The sequence below is a fragment of the Nilaparvata lugens genome, chromosome 1 (assembly GCF_014356525.2).
Source record: "Nilaparvata lugens isolate BPH chromosome 1, ASM1435652v1, whole genome shotgun sequence".
NCBI classification, from domain to species: domain Eukaryota; kingdom Metazoa; phylum Arthropoda; class Insecta; order Hemiptera; family Delphacidae; genus Nilaparvata; species Nilaparvata lugens.
Window position 1 is genome coordinate 22574202 of NC_052504.1, and position 22459 is coordinate 22596660.

General features: G+C 34.1%; 1 protein-coding gene across 2 annotated transcripts in view; it reads left to right on the top strand.

Annotated features, from left to right (window-relative positions):
- Positions 1-9958, top strand: part of LOC111060677 (sodium channel protein Nach) — a 33326-nt gene extending 23368 nt beyond the window's left edge. Inside the window, exons 6-8 of one of the 2 annotated variants that reach the window (XM_039422341.1) lie at positions 7389-7445; positions 7844-8083; positions 8772-9958. In XM_039422341.1, coding sequence (XP_039278275.1) covers positions 7389-7445; positions 7844-8083; positions 8772-8932 — 458 coding nt within the window. In that variant the 3' untranslated portion in view covers positions 8933-9958. The remainder of the gene's footprint in view (positions 1-7388; positions 7446-7843; positions 8084-8771) is intronic. The other variant, XM_039422349.1, reaches the window with a different exon arrangement.
- Positions 9959-22459: the final 12501 nt, after the last annotated feature.

The window sequence follows — 22459 nt, forward strand, 5'->3', positions numbered from 1 at the left end:
ACGAATTAATTTGAAAGAATAATTCACTTTTAAAAACGTTCTGTAAACTAGATGAATTTGGATGAAAAAGTTTAGACCAGGAGCGAAAGTGCACTCACCGACTAGGAACCATTGAAAGACAAGAGGCTAGCTAGACACACTAGCAACAAAAAAAGGAAGGCAGAAATGTCAGCCACGTACGTAAAATGTTTACAAACGTTTGGTGAAAAAATAGCAAATATCTAGAAAGTAAGATGCCTAAAGACAAAATAAATTCCAAAAAATCGAATAGTACAAATATTAAAATTGAAACGACAAATAACACAACGAATAATATAGAAAACCAACTTGATGATGGCAGTGCTGTAGAACCGTGACTGTGACGTCACCGGACAGCGCAGACGGAAAATGACGACATGATGTCTACGTAGTAGCAGAACGAGTAACAAGTGGAACCGTTACAATAAATGCTTTGTCAGATTTTACATAAACTGGGCCCCTTGTGTCATACGGGGGTATGGCACAATAAGAAAAAGTAAGAAATATGTAAAATCTGGCAAGGCAATTGGAAATTGAAAACTGGGCCCCATGTGAGAACCAGGGGAAAAAACAATGAAACCTGAAAAAACGAAATGAACCATAAGAGCAAGGGGATTAACTAGAATCCTCATCAATGGGAAGAGGTGCTAAACTCGAAATAGCTCTCTTTAAAGTGCCGGAGGGAGTGAGAACAGTGACAACTCGAACCTTGTTGTCCTTACCGGGATGAACTTCAGTAATGCGCGCCAGCTTCCAAGTGGACTGCGTGGAACCAGGATCCTTCAAGATGACAACTGTACCGACCTTCAAATTTTCACAATTGTTTAACCATTTGCCTTTTTTTCTGAAGAGTGGTGGAGGAATGGGTCTTTTTTCTGAAGAGTGGTGGAGAAAAAGTACGAGATTTGGGGCCTTCTACAGGGATGGAAATAGGACCGGCGTAATCCAAACCACAATTGTAAAAGGGAAAATTAGCCTGAATGCGGGCCGCTGGTAAACTACCCATGATTTGCTCAGAACGAAGAGCCGAAAAGCGAAAACACATTATGCTGCAATACACTTTTGATGGTGCGACGGGTGGAGGGAAACCAAAATTGTTGTCTTACACTGGCCATGGTGGCCTGCACACCAGCATGACTTAGACGACGATGGTGAGCAACAATCAATGCACAAGTGAATTTGTGATTGCTAGGCAACAATATTTGATGTTTATAATCTAAGGAAGCATTTGCATTTTGCAAATGTCCACCAACTCTGAGCAGTGAATCTGAGTGAATGAATGGTGACAAGGCTTTAATAGAACTATTAGGCAATAGCTCCTGATTTTGACGCAATGCTTTAAGTTCAGCAGAGAAAGCTTCTTCTTGAATGGATTTGAAGATACAATTTTCAGCTTCTAAAATTTCAGAGATAGCTAATTGACCAAAGCGCGGAGCGACTGAATTTTGTTTCCTACAATTATGAATGAACCGTAGAACATACGCTGTTGTACGAACAATTTTGTGATAGGTGGAGCAACTATTAATTATGCCTGAGATAACATCATTATGAGAAGAAGTAGTAGCTAATACCTGAACTGAATGAGAACTGATGTCCTGAACTGATACCTGAACTGATTTCTCTAACTGATGAGAGACATCATTTGAAGTTAGAAAATTTGACATGACCCTACGGGGAGCGGCCACAGGCGAAGCAGGGAGGCACGAACAAGGTGCTGCAATAGGACAAATAGTTTTACTAGAACCAAATATGACCCAACCTAGACTGGTTTTCTGAAGAATGGGAGCATTTTGAGCTAGATACAATTTACCAGGCTGAAGTATAGATGTGAATATGCCAGCACCAAGTAACAAATCTACAGGTTTAGATTGATCAAACAATGGATCCGCTAATTTGAGTTCAACAGGAATTGAAATTTTGGAAAGATCGATGTTCACACTAGGAACATTAGATGATATGCTATCAACTACAATACAATTTTCTTCAACCGACCACGAACGATCAGATGAAGACAAGCAAACAGAATGAGAAATAGATGATTTGGTCTTATTCTCACCTACACTATGAATCAAAGTGTCCGAATACAAAGTAACAAGTGACAATTTTTCAGCCAACCTAGTTGACATCAAATTACAATCAGAGCAAGAATCTAAAAGCGCGGTTGCTTTAATAAATTCCCCACTAGAAGATTGAACCAAAACTTCGGCAGTAGGTAACAAGGCGACAGTTGATTGCTGTTGCAAACACAGTGACGAAGTGGAGCTCATTGTGACATGAGAGTTCTTCTGAGGCTGTTCTGCATGAGAAACAGCTTGTTTAGTTGTTTCTGCATTCTGAACCATGATGGAATTCAAGCCAGCATTCTTACCCTTGGAGGGAGCAAAAGATTGAGAATGAATAACATTTGAAGTTACCTTATCCTTAGGAGTGTCTCACGATTGAGGATACGACCTATGAAGAACAGTGTGGTGACTCTTGCCACAAAGTGTACATGATTTGTCTGAACAAACATGATTGGGTATGAAAGGCTTGAGGCAATTATAACATAACCTTTTGTCACGGACAGCATTCCAACGATCAGTAACCTGCAACTTCAATAATTCATTACAACGATTTGGAAAATGACCAACAGAATTACAAAAACTACAAGGTGACATAGAAGAGGTAGTAACCTGCATCCTAGCTTGAACATTCGATTGATTTTGATTGAACTTCGGCTTGCTATGAGCACCAACCGAGTTGGATGTACTTTGCTGTACATTTCCTTGATGATGGTTAGCTGAGCTTGAAGCAACAGCTTCCATGATTTTGCATTGTGATTCCAAAATTTATCAATGGTGGGAATGTCGTGTATACCAACACTCTTTTCCCATTCTCGAACAGTAGCAGTATCCAACTGCAACAACATTTTGTGCATGTACAATAAGTCCTTGATTTGGACTCCAAGTTGAAGCGCTTCGAGCGCGGTAATGTGGGACTTGCAAAAGTCAATGAATGCCCGTAATGATTGCGGACAGTTACGTTTTATGGTAGGAGGAGATTCAATTGCCGTGACGTGCCTGGCAGCAATTAATCTCTTATTGTCATACCTCTCCCTTAAGAGGTTCCAAGCAAGCTGAAAACCATTTTCGTCAGCTTCAATGTGTTCCACTCTAGCAAGAGCTTCACCACTGAGTGATTGACAAAGATAGAAAAATTTCAATGAGTCATTAATATTATCCTGATTACCAATAATATTGGTAAAATCACTTGAGAATGCTTGCCATTTTGAAAGCTCCCCATTGAAGTGTGGAAGCGGAATCTGAGGCAACTGAAAATTTGCCAAATGTGAGTTTTGAGATGTTGGCCGCTGGGAAGCACCAGCAGTGGCCTCATTGTTGCGTTGTCTGCTTTCAAAAGCAGTTAATGCAGCGTTTGCCTTAGAGGTAATGGAGATAAACTTATTAAGTATTTCAAAATGAGTTGAAGTGTCTTGTGCTTGCAACTCTGAATTCCATAACTGTTCATGGATTTTATCATACTTAATTCTAAGTGAACCTAGTTCGTTTTTGACAGTCAATAATTGATAATAAGTGGCTTCAGTGTCCACAACATAATCGTTATAGCTGGTTATGAACCAATCTATTTCCTGGTGTAAATTGTCTCTTGCATTGAAAAGAGCAGAAGGCTCAGGAAGTGAATCTTCCTCATGATCGGACATGCTTAAAAATTAACAGAAAAACCTGAGTGAACGAAACGATACTGCACTGTAGCAATGCGATTGCTGCGCCAATAAGCAACTTTGGGTGCTGGTCCAGTACGCAGAGAGGCACGCCTGTGCGTTTGAGGCAAGTTGTATCAAGCTTGCTGTGCGGCAAGTCAAGTAGCGAGCTCGCAAGGCGGTGTAGTTTGCCATGTGTTGTTTTCTCAATGTGCAATAGCCGTCTGTGACCAGTTCAGTGCGGTTCAGTCTCTCAGGGTACAAGATAGTTGATAGCTGGTGCATACACGTCGCAGCGTGCTTTGAGTTGCAGCCAGTACTGAAAATTTGAAACAAGTGTGTGAATGCTTAATATTAAACAATACAAACATACAAAGGTACAATGGAATAAAATATACTCTAGTGTGGGACCTAATCATTGGCGTCAAGCTAGACTATTAGGCACACGGTCACTGAAACCCTAAGGTTCAATGGACCAAGAAATGGGTAATAAAAATTAACAATTATCCTAGGTAAACACTGGATCAAAAATGAACGGGCTGGAGGACCAATTTTTATCCAATTGGTCCAATTAACAATTATCCTAGGTAAACACTGGATCAAAAATGAACGGGCTGGAGGACCAATTTTTATCCAATTGGTCCAATTAACAATTATCCTAGGTAAACACTGGATCAAAAATGAACGGGCTGGAGGACCAATTTTTATGACAGAATCCAAAGTCAGGGCAGTGGACTGTGAATGATAGTTGTTATTAATACCTACAAATAAATCTTTGAATTCTGTGCATAAAAATACTGATAGCTTGAATTGCGGTAAGTACGCCAATAAAAGACCAAATGAGTCAACAAGATGAGATTTAATAATAATAAAATAATAATAGGCAGATGGCCACATACAAAAACAATTGTAAGTAGATTGAGTCGAAAAATCTTGGGATAATTACAACATGTGATAAAACGTTAGAGAAATACAAAATTTAAATGAAATTAGGTCAATGACATTAATGACCATTGAAGCCTGACAATAATCGAAAAGATATTATAAATGATACCTGAATTGTGAATATAGATTGAGTGCTATAATGAAAAAGTTATTGCTGCAAAATTCAATCTTAATGATTTACAAAAGGAATAGCAATAAATGACAATGAGCTGTAGATAGTGCTCAACAAATAGAATACAGTAATATAGGCGGCATAGGCCTTCAGTGAATTAAATGTCAAGTTAGACATCAATTGAACAATTAATAGGCGTCAGTGGCCTTAAAATGACACTTAAGAGCTAAGGGTGGCTATTAAATACAATGTAAAGATTGTCCAAGTTAAATACAGGCGACATGGGCCTTCAATGAATTGAATGTCAAGATAGACATCAATAGAACGATTAATAGGCGTCAGTGGCCTTAAATTAAATCTTAAGAGCTAAGGGTAGCTATTAAATACAATGTAAAGATTGTCCAAGTTATATACAGGTGACATGGGCCTTCAATGAATTGAATGTCAAGATAGACATCAATAGATCAATTAATAGGCGTCGGTGGCCTCAGTGAATTGAATGTCGAGATAGACATCAATAGAACAATTAATAGGCGTCAGTGGCCTCAGTGAATTGAATGTCAAGATAGACATCAATAGAACAATTAATAGGCGTCGGTGGCCTTAAAATGACACTTAAGAGCTAAGGGCAGCTATTAACAAAATTAAATATCTTGGTCGATATTAATACGCTTGTAAAGCCAAGGGTAGCTATCAACAAAATTAAATATCTTGGTCGATATTAATACACTTGTAAAGCCAAGGGTAGCTATCAAAATTGAATGAAGTACATATTATAACCTTGACATTATGTAGTACAGTGCTCTCAATGAAACATGCACTGTAATATATTGAATTCATGAAAATAGGCTCGATTACCAAATGTATGGACAATTAAATGTTTTTAATTGCCGAAAAAGTTGAATGATAGCTACAAAAATTGTATAAATGCACATAAAAATGTTTGACTTAGAAATAGAGAGCGTGGTCCATTATCGAAACGCTGTAGCATTTTATGAACAATTATGTAATACATGAGTTAATGAAAATTGAATAAAACGATTTACGTAACCTGAATAAAATTTTGAAGAAGAGATGCAGCCAGGCAGACAGGCAAGGAATCCGCAGTACCCAAAAGAACAGGACATCAGCAAGCGACGATGTGATCTGGCCATGCGATGACAAGAATGGAAGCGTCCACCACAGCAGGCAAATCCCCCAGTGGAAATGTGAGCAGGAGCATGTAGAATTCCAAACAAATAATCCGACTTTCAAGTTGTGGAAATTTTAGATTGATTTCCAAACGGTAGAGATGATGAACTTGAAAGTTTGAGTTTCAAGAGGTGAAGCCAATCGTTAGAAGAATGGCCATAGACGCCTACACGAGGTCCTGATCTTGACAAAGTTTATCAGCATAAATAAGTGACGAAATCGATGAATAATTGAATCACAATTGAAGAATAGAATAAACGAATTAATTTGAAGGAGTAATTCACACTTTAAAAACGTTCCGTAGATCAGATGAATAGCGATAAACGCCCACACGAGGTTGCACTCTTGACAAAGCTTATCAGAGTAAATAAGTGAAGAAATCGATGAATAATTGAAACACAATTGAAGAATAGAATAAACGAATTAATTTGAAGGAGTAATTCACTTTTGAAAACGTTCTGTAAACTAGATGAATTTGGATGAGAAAGTTTAGACCGGGAGCATAAGTGCACTCGCCGACTAGGAACCATTGAAAGACAAGAAGACAGACCGACGCTCTAGCAACAAAAGGAAAGCGGAAATGTCAGCCACGTACATAAAACGTTTACAAACGTTTGGTGAAAAATTAGCAAATATCTAGAAAGTAAGATGCCTAAAGACAAAATAAATTCCAAAAAATCAAATAGTACAAATATTAAAATTGAAACGACAAATAACACGACGAATAATATAGGAAACCAACTTGGTTATAGCAGTGCCGTAGAACCGTGACTGTGACGTCACCGGACAGCGCAGACGGAAAATGACGACATGATGTCTACGTAGTAGCGGAACGAGTAACAAGTGGAACCGTTACAATAAATGCTTTGTCAGATTTTACAAGTTGTTTATTTGTTCAGGCAATCGTATAAATGACGTTGTTTGTAACATTAATGTTTGTCGAGTTTATTTCAACTTGATATACTTCCAATGCCATGATTGACTTCTTTTACATGATTTTATTCATTAGAATGTTTATTTTCAAGTCAAGTATTAGAAACGGTACACAGAAAGATAGAAACTTGTCGATGATTCATTTTCAGAAATGGGTGGTAAAATCTATGAATTTTAAAATGAATTATTGATGTACCATTGATAAGATCCCACATTGTTGCATATCGATTGATGTTGGATTGTATGGCACTTGAACCTTGAGAAAAAACCTTTTCAAAGCGATGTACAGATTTCTAGCTAAATAGACAAAAATCCTGTGAAATTTCCCTACTATTGAAAAACTACAAGTTCTGGAACTCTTCAAATATTGTCTCTAATAAATAATATACCCAAAAAAGAGATCAATTATTTTATTTATCTTTTAATTTCTTAAACTGTTTCTTTTCTATTATCTCCCCATTTCTCTAATACAGAGTTGTTCTATTACAGATGATTCATTTCCTATATGTGGAACTCAGCATATGCTTTGCGTGGTAAAGTATTCAGGTAGGTGAACAATTTTTCATTTTTATCACTCTCCTCTCGCACAGGCATGTGCATATCAGAGCATGAGAGAAGCCTCCAATTTTTCTATTTAAAATGTTATAATTTTTATACCTACGGTATATCTGTTTCTTTTTTGTAGAACAGAGAATTGTAACTTCGAAATTACAATCAAAAGCTGATTCATTTATCACACATTGACTGATCTAGCTAGAGCTCACACTACTGAATGTTGAATATTGGTATGAACATTCTCCAGTTTATGTAGTCTTTTTCTGTGCTATACAATTTCTAATTTATTGTTCTGCTGGTTTACTTATTTATTAATATGAATCCCCTGATCTCTTATGGAGTTCTGAGCTCTATGACAGAAATCGATATAATTTCAGTATTTTTTTCAGAGAACCTAAGATTTGTCCATCCCCCGCATCGTATGGGATTCACAGAAAATGAAATAATAGAATCGCTGAATTGCTCGTGTATTCCCACTTGTTACGACACAGAGTATGATCTCGAAATCGGAAGATCAGAAGATTGGCATACAGCATATCAGCACTACGCTTATGTGGACATTCATTATGGAAATCTTGGTGTTGTCAAATACCAGCGTGACATTACTTTTGGCTGGGTGGACTTACTGGGTGAGTAGTAACGTTGATTGTACAAATAATCTACATTCATTGATCCTGAATCATTAAGTTATCGAAGAATTCTTTGACGCAAAATTAGCAACACCTTAGACTATAGCAATGTGAAATTTTCTGAAAAACAGAAATTTCATAATTTTAATTTTTTATGAATGAAATTTACATACTAGCTTAAATATTGAGCTCAATTTTTAAAATCATCTCAAAATGTGTTATGAAGTTAGTATAATGACATATAATGTAGGCCTATCTATTCATCCATTAAATCCAATAAAATCTAAAAATTTACTATTCATCATTGCATTTATTTTTAAATTGTGAAATATTTGTAAAATATTTATAAATATTGAACTGATAAAAATTCAATTTATAAAGAGATAAATTACCCTACCAATGAAATTGATTTTGGAAAAACAAATTAATTCAATAGTGTCATTTCCAGTTTGCTACAAGAAATTAATAATTACAAATGTTATACAGTTACAAACATTAAAATAATATAACATTTCACAAAGTTACCTCTACTGAAAGAGTATAACAATACCCAGAAACGACTAGTTTTTCTTGATCACTTTCAGGATATTTGTATCTAGTTGCAACTGTACTGTAAATTATATCAATGAATGATATTCATTTACTGAGTTTTGTCAATAAATTGAATATATCTAATGGCTTTTTTCAGTGTCCTTGGGAGGAGTAGCCAATCTTTTCTTGGGATTCAGTCTTCTTTCCCTTTTAGAAATTCTCTACTGGTTGTTCCTTGCTACAAACCTATTCATCACTGGAAAGGATGAAAATAATGTCATAAATGTCAAACCTGTTCAATCCATCTACATTGAGTAAGCTCACATATGAATGTCATATATCCAGATATTAATTGAATTTTCTCAATTTTTGTGTGTTAATAAATGTGTGTATGAAAATTGCAACAAGAGCAATTATTACTCCCTGGCATTGTTTCACGTGCTACTGAATATTAATTGATATTATTCATGCTGCAAACTATAATTTACAAAAAAGTGCAATTATTGGGTTTTAATTATGTCGCCTTCACCTAGGTATTAATATTCAAGAATATTACTGATAAAGATTGCTGGTACCGTTGACACCTTGTAACTTTAACTAATCTAGAGCTTTCAGAACTTTGATTCAATTGTTTTTCACTTATTAGTTCACGAGCTCATTACATTTTTTTTCAAAACATTTCAAAATAATAATGTATTGAGATAGGCTTACTTTGAATCAAAGGAATCGTTAAAAATGTAAGGTACTGTACCTGTGTTCAGAAAATTATTTATTGAAATATTTGCTCTTGATTCTTTTTTATTTTGTAATTCTCCAAACACTATTATCAAGTTGGCTCTTGTATAGATGAAGTGATGCACGATTAAACCAGCAAATTCAAACGCTTTACGCTTACTATGAACTAAGTAAACTATAGCAAATAACTTATAAGCCAATGCTGTATAATAATATTAAAATCAATTTAGAAACGGGATATTTACCAAGTAAATACTGTATTGTTTTGGTTTCGAATATTATTCAAATAACAAATAAGTCCAGGTAATGAATGCTCGAAGTGCTTTTTTTGTCCCCGCAGTTCTGTTTAGGGTAGATAAACATATCAAAATTCCCCTCCCCTACCCCCTGTGATGAGGGGGTGGGGTCGTTCAAGGGTGCCATATTTTGGTTTCTCGCATGTAACTCAAAAACGATGTATCTTAAGAACTTGACTGTCATATAACAAATTGAAGCTTACATAATTTTCTACAACATTCATCACACAACTTGTCCTATATAATTATCTCCTCTAGTTTCCTATATATCCGCTCTTGAAGATGTGACATTTTTTGAAAAATACACGTTTGTCTGCAATTTTTTCTCTTATAACGTTTTAAAAATCGATGGGAAAAATCCATGCTTTTTATGAGCTCATAGGGCATAAAATTTTCTTAAAAATGATGTATTATTTCACTATTCCAAGCTTTCATTGTTACAGCAGCTTCAATGTAGGGGGTGAAATTTTCAATATTGCAGCTAGTGTCAACTCAGCAGTTCCACACCTTCAACAGAGGTAATAAAGATGTGCACTTTTGCTTTGTTCACCTTCTTACTAGTCGAAATCGAGCTGCAAAGTCAATTGTGTCACAAGTTAAGTAATTGGACGACACGACTGAATTTTAAAAATTGAAACTTTATTAACACTACAACTCCAAAAAATACCGAATTAAAGAATTTCGGGAGCCGAGTGCTCTCGTCAAGTGATTGAGTAGAACTGACTAAAACTAATTAATTGAGACATAAAGAAGACAATGCATAGTCAGCTATATTCTATAACAATAGGGTTGTATACTACTACTATAGATATTTAACTCCTCCACCCCTAGACTGAAGCTGTCCTCAGCGATCAGAATTTTGGGTTTGGAGGCAAGGCCCAAGAACAAATTGCGAAGTTGCTGCTACATTAACATTGTTTCTACAATTATTTTGTAAAGAAGTTACATATTTAATAAAGTTATATAATTTGAATACAATAAATATACTAAGAATAACAATAAAACATATAATAAAAATCCAAATATAATAAGTATAATCTTTTGCAATGCCAAGTATCTAGCTTTTTAGCTAATTCTATTGCTAGTGGTTCAATCTTAATAATTGCTTCATGAATAATATCAAATGAAAAGTTTGTTTTCAATTTACGAAATGGAACTTCAGATGGGATTGATATATCACTTTCCCAATATTCATGTATTTTAGGATGTTCGAATAACTTTTCTGACTTATCAATATACGATAGTTGAGTTGATTTTGGATATAATGTAGTGTTCTTTTTGTCTGATAAAATAATAGCTTTGTCAATTTTGTACAATAGAAATTGATTGATAATTGGTATGAATTTTACAAAAGAAGCAGAATCATGAATTACTAATTGTTTACAGTGTTCTAATTTCCTATCTCCTAAAACTTCACTTATACACTTATTGTTTATCAATGTCACATTTCTGAAGTAGTAGTTGTCACACAAATATTCACATTTACCAGATAAAAATTTCGTCATGTCTCAGGATAAGGGAAGGATATTCACGAATGGTGGTAACTTCAGTATTATGATAAACAGGATAGGATAATAAGAAGAAGGTTTCATAAGTAGGTGATTTTAAAGGGAATTCTATGAAGTAGGATGTATATCCTTTATATATTGTGCAGTGTACCTTTAGTCCAGGCAATGAATGTTCAATTGTATAGGTCTTCTAAAGAACGATTATCCACAGCTGGTACTAATCAACTACACTTCAACTCCAAACTACCGTTTTAATACCAGTACACAATTTATCACAGGGTGACGTGTTTATTACAGCTGGTAACTTTAGATGCTAAATCATATTATCACAATATGATCTGAATCATAATCATCTTTCCGTTCTTCGGTAGCCGCTCAGCCGAAAATTTGAAAACATAGGTCAGTAAAATGGATTAATAAATAATTATTATTATCCCCACTTTTAAAATTTCTGTTCAGATACTATCCCCAATATTAACACAACATATTCTTAAAGTTTCATGCCGTTATGTCAAGTAGTTTTCAAGTCTATATAGGGAACAAACAAACAGACATTCATTTATATATATATAATATATATATATATTATATATATATATATATATATATATATATATATATATATATATATATAGATTTACATTCGTTTCAAACAAAAGCCTCTGTAAATGGAGGTAGACGAATGATAATAAGTTTGACTTTTTTTCAAATCACTTTCAAAAAGTTAATGTAGTAACTACTTATTGTGTTTGAGACACTTCTGGCGCTATCATAGTTTCACCACTATTCTGTTCCACAGTCCTATCTCTTGCAGTCGTTAACTATATCTATAGTAAAATAAAGAGCTGGCTTGAACACGTACGGGATAGGAAAATTATGTTTGACGCATCATCACGTCTGAACTACTGGACTAATTTAACTTGAATTTTGCATATAGGTTCGTATTAACCAAGGATTGTTATAGGCCTATTTCCAATTCTTCAAAATTTCATTACGTCAACTTTTAAAATAGATCCTTGCGGAGCACGGGTTTCTGCTAGTCAACTATAAAATTCATTTAGCTGTTTCAACTTTCAAGATATCCTAGTTGGTGCAACCCAGCCTTAGTCATTTGATATTCGGAGATTCTATCTGTGTTTGTGGCTTTTGTAATAATAAACAATGTAATAATTGTTCTAAAACCGTTTTGATATCGGATTTACTATAGTAGTGATCTTTCTTTGTAATGGGAATATCAGTGTCAAATATTGATCGGTTCGGAAATGAGCTTTAAAAGGCGTCAATTGATGTGTAGGCCTATGTGTGATGTAAATGGAGTAGGTAACGGTTGCTGTGAGGGTGAGGCGGTGACAGCGACGTCCCACTTTCCTTTTGCGACACCAAGCGCCAAATTGAACAGCTAATAGATTTTCATGTTCAGCCTATTTACCAACTGTATTATGTATCGCAAAAAGTATCACTCTTCTTCCAACAATCAATGAACTGTAGAAGGATCACTCTTTTTCAAACATCGAAACCATCATACTTTGAAGCTTGATGGAATTTTTTATTGTAATGGCCTCCATAGCATTGTATAGTGTTTTAAAATGATTATGGTGACTTGACCATTTATCTTATCATTTATCTTGACCATTTATCTCTTTATGTTTATATGTTTATATTTCTATGTTATTTTATATTATGTTTATGTTTATATGTTTATATTTCTATGTTATTTTATATTATGTTTATGTCTATATTCATGTTTATGTTTTTATGTTATGCATTTATAGCTAAACGCAGCAATAGATTTTCATGAAATTAGACAGGTATGTTCTTTTTTGAATTTCACGTCGACGTATATATATGGTTTTTTGAAATTTTGCATTTTAAGGATAATTTCAAAGGAAAAGGAGTCTCCTTTGAACTTCAGTATTACGATAAACAGGATAGGATAATAAGAAGGTTTCATGAGTAGGTGATAGGTAAAAGGATATATATCCTTTATATATTGAGCAGTGTACCTTTAGTCCAGGCAATGAATGCTCAAAAAAGCAATTTTTTTGACCCCGCAGTTCTGTTTAGGGTAGATAAACATATCAGAAGTTCTCTCCCCTACCCCCTGTGATGAGGGGGTGGGATGGTTCAAAGGTACCATTTTTTGGTTTCTCGCATATAACTAGAAAATTATGCATTTTACAGACATGACTATTCTATAAGAAATTAGAGCTTACATAATTTCCTACAATATTGATCTCACAACTTTTTCTATATCTCTTTCACTTTTCGAGATATCCGCTCCAAAAGATGTGACATTTTTGAAAAAAACACATTTTCCTTCAATTTTTTGCTCTTATAACTTTTTGAATATCGATGGGAAAAATCCATGCTGATAATGAGCTTATAGAGCATCAAATTCTCTTCAATTTTATGTATGTTTCACAAGTTTACGCACATCCCCACAACTGTTGCAGCAGCTTCAGTGTTGAGTGTGAGATCTTCAGTTATGCAAAAATAGACCAATTGACAAAGGAATTTGGAGAGAATGTTTTGAACACAATTTTTGACTTTATATCAGAAACTTGACTTCATATCTGAAAGACAAACTTGAGTACTAGCCGTAAGTTCATTCAATAAAACTTATATACATTTTTTGTTAATATTTTGTGAATAAAAAGTACGAGTTGATGAGAGATGTGAGTAATTCCTTAAATTTGATCCAAATAGTTATTCATATTGTAGTAGTCGAGGTCACTACAATCAAAAGTTTTTTATTCTGTATAGCTAATAAATTTCATACGTATTGATTGTCCATAATGTATTCAGTGTCAATAATGGAAGTAATTTAACTACTCAAAATTAATGGCTTACTGGTCCCTCATAGAATTTGTAGTATTCCTGGTGATTGAGCCTGTCTTTTTTCAGCGTTGACTATTAATAGTAAAGCTTTATTTACAACTAGCTCACCCGGCGAACTTCGTACCGCCAAAAAGTCAATGTATCTCATGTCACACTTGACTGTATTTTGGTGAATCATGAATTTTATCTGACAATCAATATTTCCATTCACATCTCAATACGGACATTCTTCAGTAATTATTAATAAAATACAATATGAACAACTCTCTTTCATGAGGTGAATAATTTTTTTTACTCTGTTGTATATCCATACTTTTTCACTGTTAAAATTAAACTTGAATTTTAAAAAAACACTTTTGAAGTGAAAATACACTTACTTTTGTAGTGACGATCGTTTCGACCTGTTGTTGGTCATCATCAGACTGTGGGAGTTTACTCAGATGACAAGGCTATGTGTGGTAAGGGATGAAGGTGGTGGAATAGGTTGTGGTGTGGGTTGGGTTGGTGGATACTTAGTGAGGCGGTAATTTTGAACTGTGGACTATTTTGTCAAAGAGTGTGTGGGAAGAGAAATTTACTTGATCATTTAGGAGACTGTTGGGAAATTGTTTTGTGTGGTTTTAAATTTCATATTGTTCCAATACATTGAGTTTTCTGCTTTTTTTGTGAGATTTGGAGGATTTCAAGATTGGTGGCGATGTCGGTGTATGTGTGGCCTGTTGATATAATATGGTCAGCAAAATTTGAGTGGCTATGTGGTTTATTAATGACTCTGATGTGCTCTTTGTATCTTGTCTGAAAGTCACGTCCAGTCTGTCCGATATACAGTTTACTACAATCATTACATTTCAATTTGTAGATGCCTGGTTGTTCAAATCTCTGTTTGTTTGTTTGGTAATTTTGAAAATGTTTTCTCAGTGAATTTTTTGTTTTAAAGGCGATTCTGTATTTGAGTTTCTTAAAAGATGATGCTACTTTCTGTGATTTTTTGTTGTAGTATGTGAGTGTGATGAATTTTTGGTCATTTTCCATATTATTCTTGGTTGATGATTTTGTTCTTATTTTGTGGAGTAGGTTGTCGACTAGAGTGGATGAGTATCAATTTTGTTGGGCAATAAATTTGATCGTGTTGAGCTCTTTTTTTAATATTTTTTTTAAACATTTTTCCAGTTTCTCAATGATAGGGGTGTGATAATTATTTGTATAGGTCTTCAAAAGAACGATCATCTACAGCTACTGGTACTAATCAAATACACTTCAACTTCAAACTACCGTTTTAATACCAGTACACAATTTATCACAGGGTGACGTGTTTATTACAGCTGGTAACTTTAGATGCTAAATCATACTATCACAATATGATCTTGAATCATAATCATCTTTCCGTTCTTCGGTAGCCGCTCAGCCGAAAATTTTGAAAACATAGGTCAGTAAAATGGATTAATAAATAATTATTATTATCCCCACTTTTAAAATTTCTGTTCAGATACCATCCCCAATATTAACACAACATATTCTCAAAGTTTCATGCCGTTATGTCAAGTAGTTTTCAAGTCTATATAGGGAACAAACAGACATTCATTTATATATATATATATATATATATTATATATATATATATATATATATATATATATATATTATATATATATATATATATATAGATTACATTCGTTTCAAACAAAAGCCTCTCTAAATGGAGGTAGACGAATGATAATAAGTTTGACTTTTTTTCAAATCACTTTCAAAAAGTTAATGTAGTAACTACTATTGTGTTTGAGACACTTCTGGCGCTATCATAGTTTCACCACTATTATTCTGTTCCACAGACCTATCTCTTGCAGTCGTTAAATATATCTATAGTAAAATAAAGAGCTGGCTTGAACACGTACGGGATAGGAAAATTATGTTTGACGCATCATCACGTCTGAACTACTGGACTAATTAACTTGAAATTTTGCATATAGATTCGTAATTAACCAAGGATGGTTATAGGCCTATTTCCATTTCTTCAAAATTTCATTACGTCAACTTTTAAAATAGATCCTTGCGGAGCACGGGTTTCTGCTAGTCAACTATAAAATTCATTTAGCTGTTTCAACTTTCAAGATATCCCAGTTGGTGCAACCCAGCCTTAGTCATTTGATATTCGGAGATTCTATCTGTGTTTGTGGCTTTTGTAATAATAAACAATGTAATAATTGTTCTAAAACCGTTTTGATATCGGATTTACTATAGTAGTAATCTTTCTTTGTAATGGGAATATCAGTGTCAAATATTGATTGGTTCGGAAATGAGCTTTAAAAGGCGTCAATTGATGTGTAGGCTTATGTGTGATGTAAATGGAGTAGGTAACGGTTGCTGTGAGGGTGAGGCGGTGACAGCGACGTCCCACTTTCCTTTTGCGACACCAAGCGCCAAATTGAACAGCTAATAGATTTTCATGTTCAGCCTATTTACCAACTGTATTATGTATCGCAAAAAGTATCACTCTTCTTCCAACAATCAATAAACTGTAGAAGGATCACTCTTTTTCAAACATCGAAACCATCATACTTTGAAGCTTGATGGAATTTTTTATTGTAATGGCCTCCATAGCATTGTATAGTGTTTTAAAATGATTATGGTGACTTGACCATTTATCTTATCAACATGTTCTTTATTTGTCCACCCTTGTACTAAGAGCTAGTTGACCGAGCGAAGTGAGGTCTAAGATTCAAGTCGACAGTTTTGCATTTCTCTTTATGTTTATATGTTTATATTTCTATGTTATTTTATATTATGTTTATGTTTATATTTATGTTTTTATGTTCTGCATTTATAGCTAAACGCAGCAATAGATTTTCGTGAAATTAGACAGGTATGTTCTTTTTTGAATTTCACGTCGACGTATACATACGGTTTTTGAAATTTTGCATTTTAAGGATAATTCCAAAGGAAAAGGAGTCTCCTTTGAACGCCAATATTACCGTAAAAATCAGGCTTTAGAATTATTCATGATAAATTAGCTGTCTAGTGGACTATAATACTACCCGTTCAAAAACAACGAACATCTTGAAATTATATATTTCCATCAACGTTGTAGACAGTTGCAGCCAGACCTGATAACAGCGCTGACACTCACATTCCGGGATGACACGTCACGGAACGATAGGACAGAAAGCTCTATGTTCATTTAGGATTTTTTCTAGACATTTTAAATTGATAAATTATTTATTAATTTTTGAGAAACATAACAGGTCAATGTAACTTACTGAGCGCGAGGTCTACTGTTCACAGAACTACTAGTAAAGAACAATGAGAAAATGAATTTGAGTCCAATCTCCGACTCTTTCAATGTTATCTACATTTGGGAGAGAAATAATACAAGTTATCCTTAGTTTTCTCTCTCGATCCGTGATCTATTTGTAATATAGAATGAGATGAAAACGTACTATGAAATGCTTCGGTGAAGTATGGAATAACTAATCCCCTGATTTTTGCAAGTATGTATAGATAGAAATAGTTGTCACTCATTGACCGAGCGAAGTGAGGTCTAAGATTCAAGTCGACGGTTTTGCATTTCTCTTTATGTTTATATGTTCCGCATTTTCGGCGAAACGCGGTAATAGATTTTCATGAAATTTGACTGGTATGTTCCTTTTTAAATTGCTCGTCGACGTATATACACGGTTTCTGGAAATTTTGCATTTCAAGGATAATATAAATGAAAAAGTAGCCTCCTTCATACGCTAATATTAGAGTAAAAATCAGACTATATAATTATTCATCATAAATCAGCTGTCGAGTGGATTATAAATTGCATGCAATGATGCATGCAATTCAATATCTTAATGTAACTTAGTGAAAAACAGTTGTTGTGTGGACTATTAATTGCATGCAATTAGGCATGCAATTGATAACTTGAAGTAGCACAGTATTTTCTCTCGACTTTTCTCTACAGTACTTTCAACTCGATAAGCTTTTGATGATAGTAGCATAGCTGTTTACATCATATTATTAGCATTGTCGATACAACAACCCAAACAGCCATTAGCATAGCCACCATTAATAAATACCTGTTTTAGAGGTGGCTATGCCATTAGTCGTTTATAGACCGATATCTCGCCGACACGACAGGACAAAATTTACTCTGATGGACAGTATTAGAGGAGACTGTGGTTTATAATCACGCGAGGTCTACTGTTCACAGAACTACTAGTATCTAATAATATAATTATTATATAATGATTATTATTATTAAACGAAAATCCAATTTAATGATATTATCTTTCTATAATCAATGTTTTTATTTTTCTGACGTTCAAATTCGTGATGACAAAATCTAATGGCTTCATAATTTATTCTAAATAAATGTAATGGCTTCATATTGGAAATAAAACTTGTTGAAAAATTATTAATCCACCGTGCTCTTATTTCAAGCTATTCATACCTCTCTCCTCTCTGCCTAATCAGATGGGCCTAGGCTTAACCCCGAATCGTTTCACTTTGACAACAACCTGACTACCTCGACCCATAAGAGGATTTTCATGTAACTTGAATTGATAATTATTTTTGTAACTAGTAGGTAACCCGTGCTTCGCAAGGGTCTATTTTAAAACTTTGCAAAATGAAAACTTGACGTAATAAAAAATTCGAAATTTGAAAATAGGCCTATAACCATCCTCGGTTAATGAAGAATCTTTATGCAAAATTTCAAATCAATCAGTCCAATAGTTCAGACGTGACGATGTGTCAAACATAATTTTCCTACATCACGTACGTGTATGAGTCAGCTCTTTCCATTATTATAGTAAAGATGGTGGATAGATGCATGATTTATCAGTATCTTTGAATGAGAATAACTATTGAACGGTTTGAGAAATCGGTGCGGTTTTGATGCGACAGAAAATCAGTTATTTTTATTCGAATAGGATCCCCAATCATACCTATCATCTAATGTCCCTTTTAAAAGAAATGTTTAGCTGCTTCTATACAACAATTGGAAGTATGACAAATTGAAAACTTGACGTAATGAAATCTTGAAGAACTGAAAATAGGCATAAATAACCATCCTCGGTTAGTTAAGAATCTATATGCAAAATTTCAAATTAATCAGTTGAGTATATTTGAGACGTGATGATGCGTCAAACATAATTCTCTATTCCTTACGTGTATAAGCCAGTTCTTTCCTTTATTATAGTATAGAAAACTTGAAAAAATCATAGAATCATATCGATTTTTCCAATACATCAATAAATTTTAGTATCGATTAGATCCTCCTCAATTTGAATCAGGCAGCCTTTTGTTTTCCCAATTCCAAACAAAATACCTAAAATACTCGTTTCACTGCGAATTCGTGTCTAATAGTACATTATAACTGAAGAATATAAATTATTACTTATTTTATTGTGATCTATTCATGTTTTTCTTATGAAATTCAATGATAGGCCTACTGCATGAAGACTATATCCATTTCATTTGTACTGGTGGCAAAGTTTTACATTAAAAATAATTATTTGATAAAATCCAAGTTCAATTGTAATGAAAACAAATTCCTACAAAAAATAATTGATAATAATACGTTTCGAGGGAAAAAATTAAGAACAAAAAAATTGGAAAGAATCGGGAAACGAACCGAGGATCCATCGCTCATTAAGCGAGCGTTTTACCGTTACACTAGACCGCCGTTTGAAAATATTGGTCTTGTAACAGCATTATAACCTCCTCATAAAATAACACACACTTCTGAGCTGCAACTATGGAACTTCATGTACGGTAGTATAGATTTGAACATTAATTCTGAAAAATCTAGAAGGAAAATTGAAATTTGGGCTTCCAGGTGCATGAGATTGATATTTTTAGAATCTAAGTGCAAAATTTGGAGATCTAATTCATTCCCGTTTTTCCGGTATGCAATCCACAATTTGACATGTTTTGATGCGAACAAACAAACACAACCCCACTCTCTCTTATTATATAGAGAAGAAGAGATTGGTTGAAGTATTTCACAGATGACTCATAAAGTCATAAGTATATGATTTGTGCGTCATCAATAGATGAGAAGTATAATACAAATAAACGCCAGACGGAGCGGTAAACGAGGCCATCAAACATACAAGATTTTTACTTTCCTTGCCCTATTACCATAGGTAAGGAAAGTATTGCTTTCCGAAAAAAATTAAGGTACCCAAATTTCTAAATTTCTATACGTTTCAAGGTCCCCTTAGTCCAAAAAAGTGGTTTTTGGGTATTGGTCTGTATGTGTGTGTGTGTGTGTGTGTATGAGTGTATGTGCGTCTGTGTACACGATATCTCATCTCCCAATTAACGTAATGACTTGAAATTTGGAACGTAAGGTCCTTACAATATAAGGATCCGACACGAACAATTTCGATCAAATGCGATTCAAGATGGCGGCTGAAATGGCGAAAATGTTTTCAAGAACAGGGTTTTTCGCGATTTTCTCGAAAACGGCTCCAACGATTTTGATTAAATAGTCATCGATATGCTCTATCAACTGCCACATGTCCCATATCTGTAAAAATTTCAGGAGCTCCGCCCCATCTATGCAAAGTTTGATTTTAGATTCTCAATTATCAGGCTTCAGATACAATTAAAACAAAAAATTTCGAGTGGAATAGATTGAGAATGAGAATCTCTACAATTAATGTTCAGTAACATTTTCACCTAAAATTAGAAACAAGCTCGAAATTCGAGAAAATGTGATTATCCAATTACAAACTGTTGATTCTATTAAATGATTCACTATGAAGAGATAGCAGACCTCGTGTGTCTCCAGCGTTATTGCCCTGTCACCAGCTGGCTCAAATCTTTGAATAGTAGACTTGAGATGCGCGGGAACACTAGCGTCAGGTGATCAATTTTCATAACGGCAAGGGAAGTTGTGTGAGTGCGCCACACCAGATTTTTTCAAATTTGCTATTAAACTGACGAAATAGTAGTAAAACAAAATTTAATCATCTGCTGCATGTGATACAAAATGAGATGATTATTGAAACAGTTATGCCAAAGACAATTAGTGGCATTGACAATCAGTTTTGCAGTGAAAAGAGTTATCTGAAACCAAAGATCCATTCCGTATACGATTACCTATACGCGGGTAATCAAGAGTCTTTGGAACTTATTCATCTTTTTCTCTCTTGTATTCTACTTTTGAAAAGTAAAATTGATCGATTACTAATATCCCTATTTTATATTAATATCCTCAATAATTATTGCATTCTTATATAATATTATAACCACCTTAAATTATGATAAACACACGTGTCCCTCGTCAGATCTAGCATTAAAAAATAAACTATCATGACCCTAAACTTCCCAGATTGATTCAAAATATTAATTTATTTTGTTATATATTAATCCCACTAGATAGAATTTGCTGGTGGCCAGATATTACAAGCAGGACTCAGCCTGAAAGCTGTTTAGCAATTTGTTCTCATTAATGTAGACTATATGATTGAAACTATCTCTATCACCTTAAGAAAAGCACGAAGTTTTTTAGCAAAAAGTCATTCAATCTCCCATTTAGCATTTAATGCCTCCCAGCTTCACAATCATTAGCATGGAAGAAAATGCTCTGATTTTCCACAGGACTGTTCAAGAGTTGTTGAAAGCCATTTACAATAATTATATCATAGTTTAAGGTAAATTTGTTTATTAATTCACCATTTCATCTCCAATCATGCATTATTAGCTTCGAATAGTTTCTGTTAGTTACATTAAGTCATTAACAATAATTTTTTGTAGAAATTCAACCTTGTTCATTAAAATCAATGTAGATAATTCAGATATTCAGATCTCAACTTCAAATCGATTGGAGTTATATGTCTAAATTTAAACTCATTTGGATGAGACGTTGAATTATGATCAAGATGGAAGACGGACTTCATCCATGGCGGTGATTGGCATGAAATAATAATTAGTTTTGATAACGGACATGGTAAGTAGAGGTCGACGACTTTTGCTCCTCTCAAACCCTTTCTGAAGTTGGCACTGCGCCAGCTGTGGAGCTCACTTTGTATCATACGAGAGGATGATTAATACAGTAGTCCCTCCTATTACTTGCACTATAATATTATTAATTTGTAACCTAAATAGGCATTGAGAATGTTTGTTTTGACTGAATTATCATACTATCATGACACCAAGCAAATTATGTTAATCAGTAACTAGCTTCTTCTCTTATATCTATCAAAGAGTAAACTAGAAATGGTCCAATTTTAAATTGAGATATACATTCATCTGTAAAACTATATTCTGGATAATCCAGTATATTCATTAGTTCATGGAATGTTCCAGTAAAGTTTTTTTGAAGTACTGTACCGTATGTACTTTGTAAATGATATATGTTCCTCGTCCTAGGGATGTAGGTGACAAAAATGAAATGAGTGTCCTTCTTGTATAATTTGCATAGTTTTCGTGCTTCCAGTTAATATATAATTAAATTTAATATCATCTAATGCCTG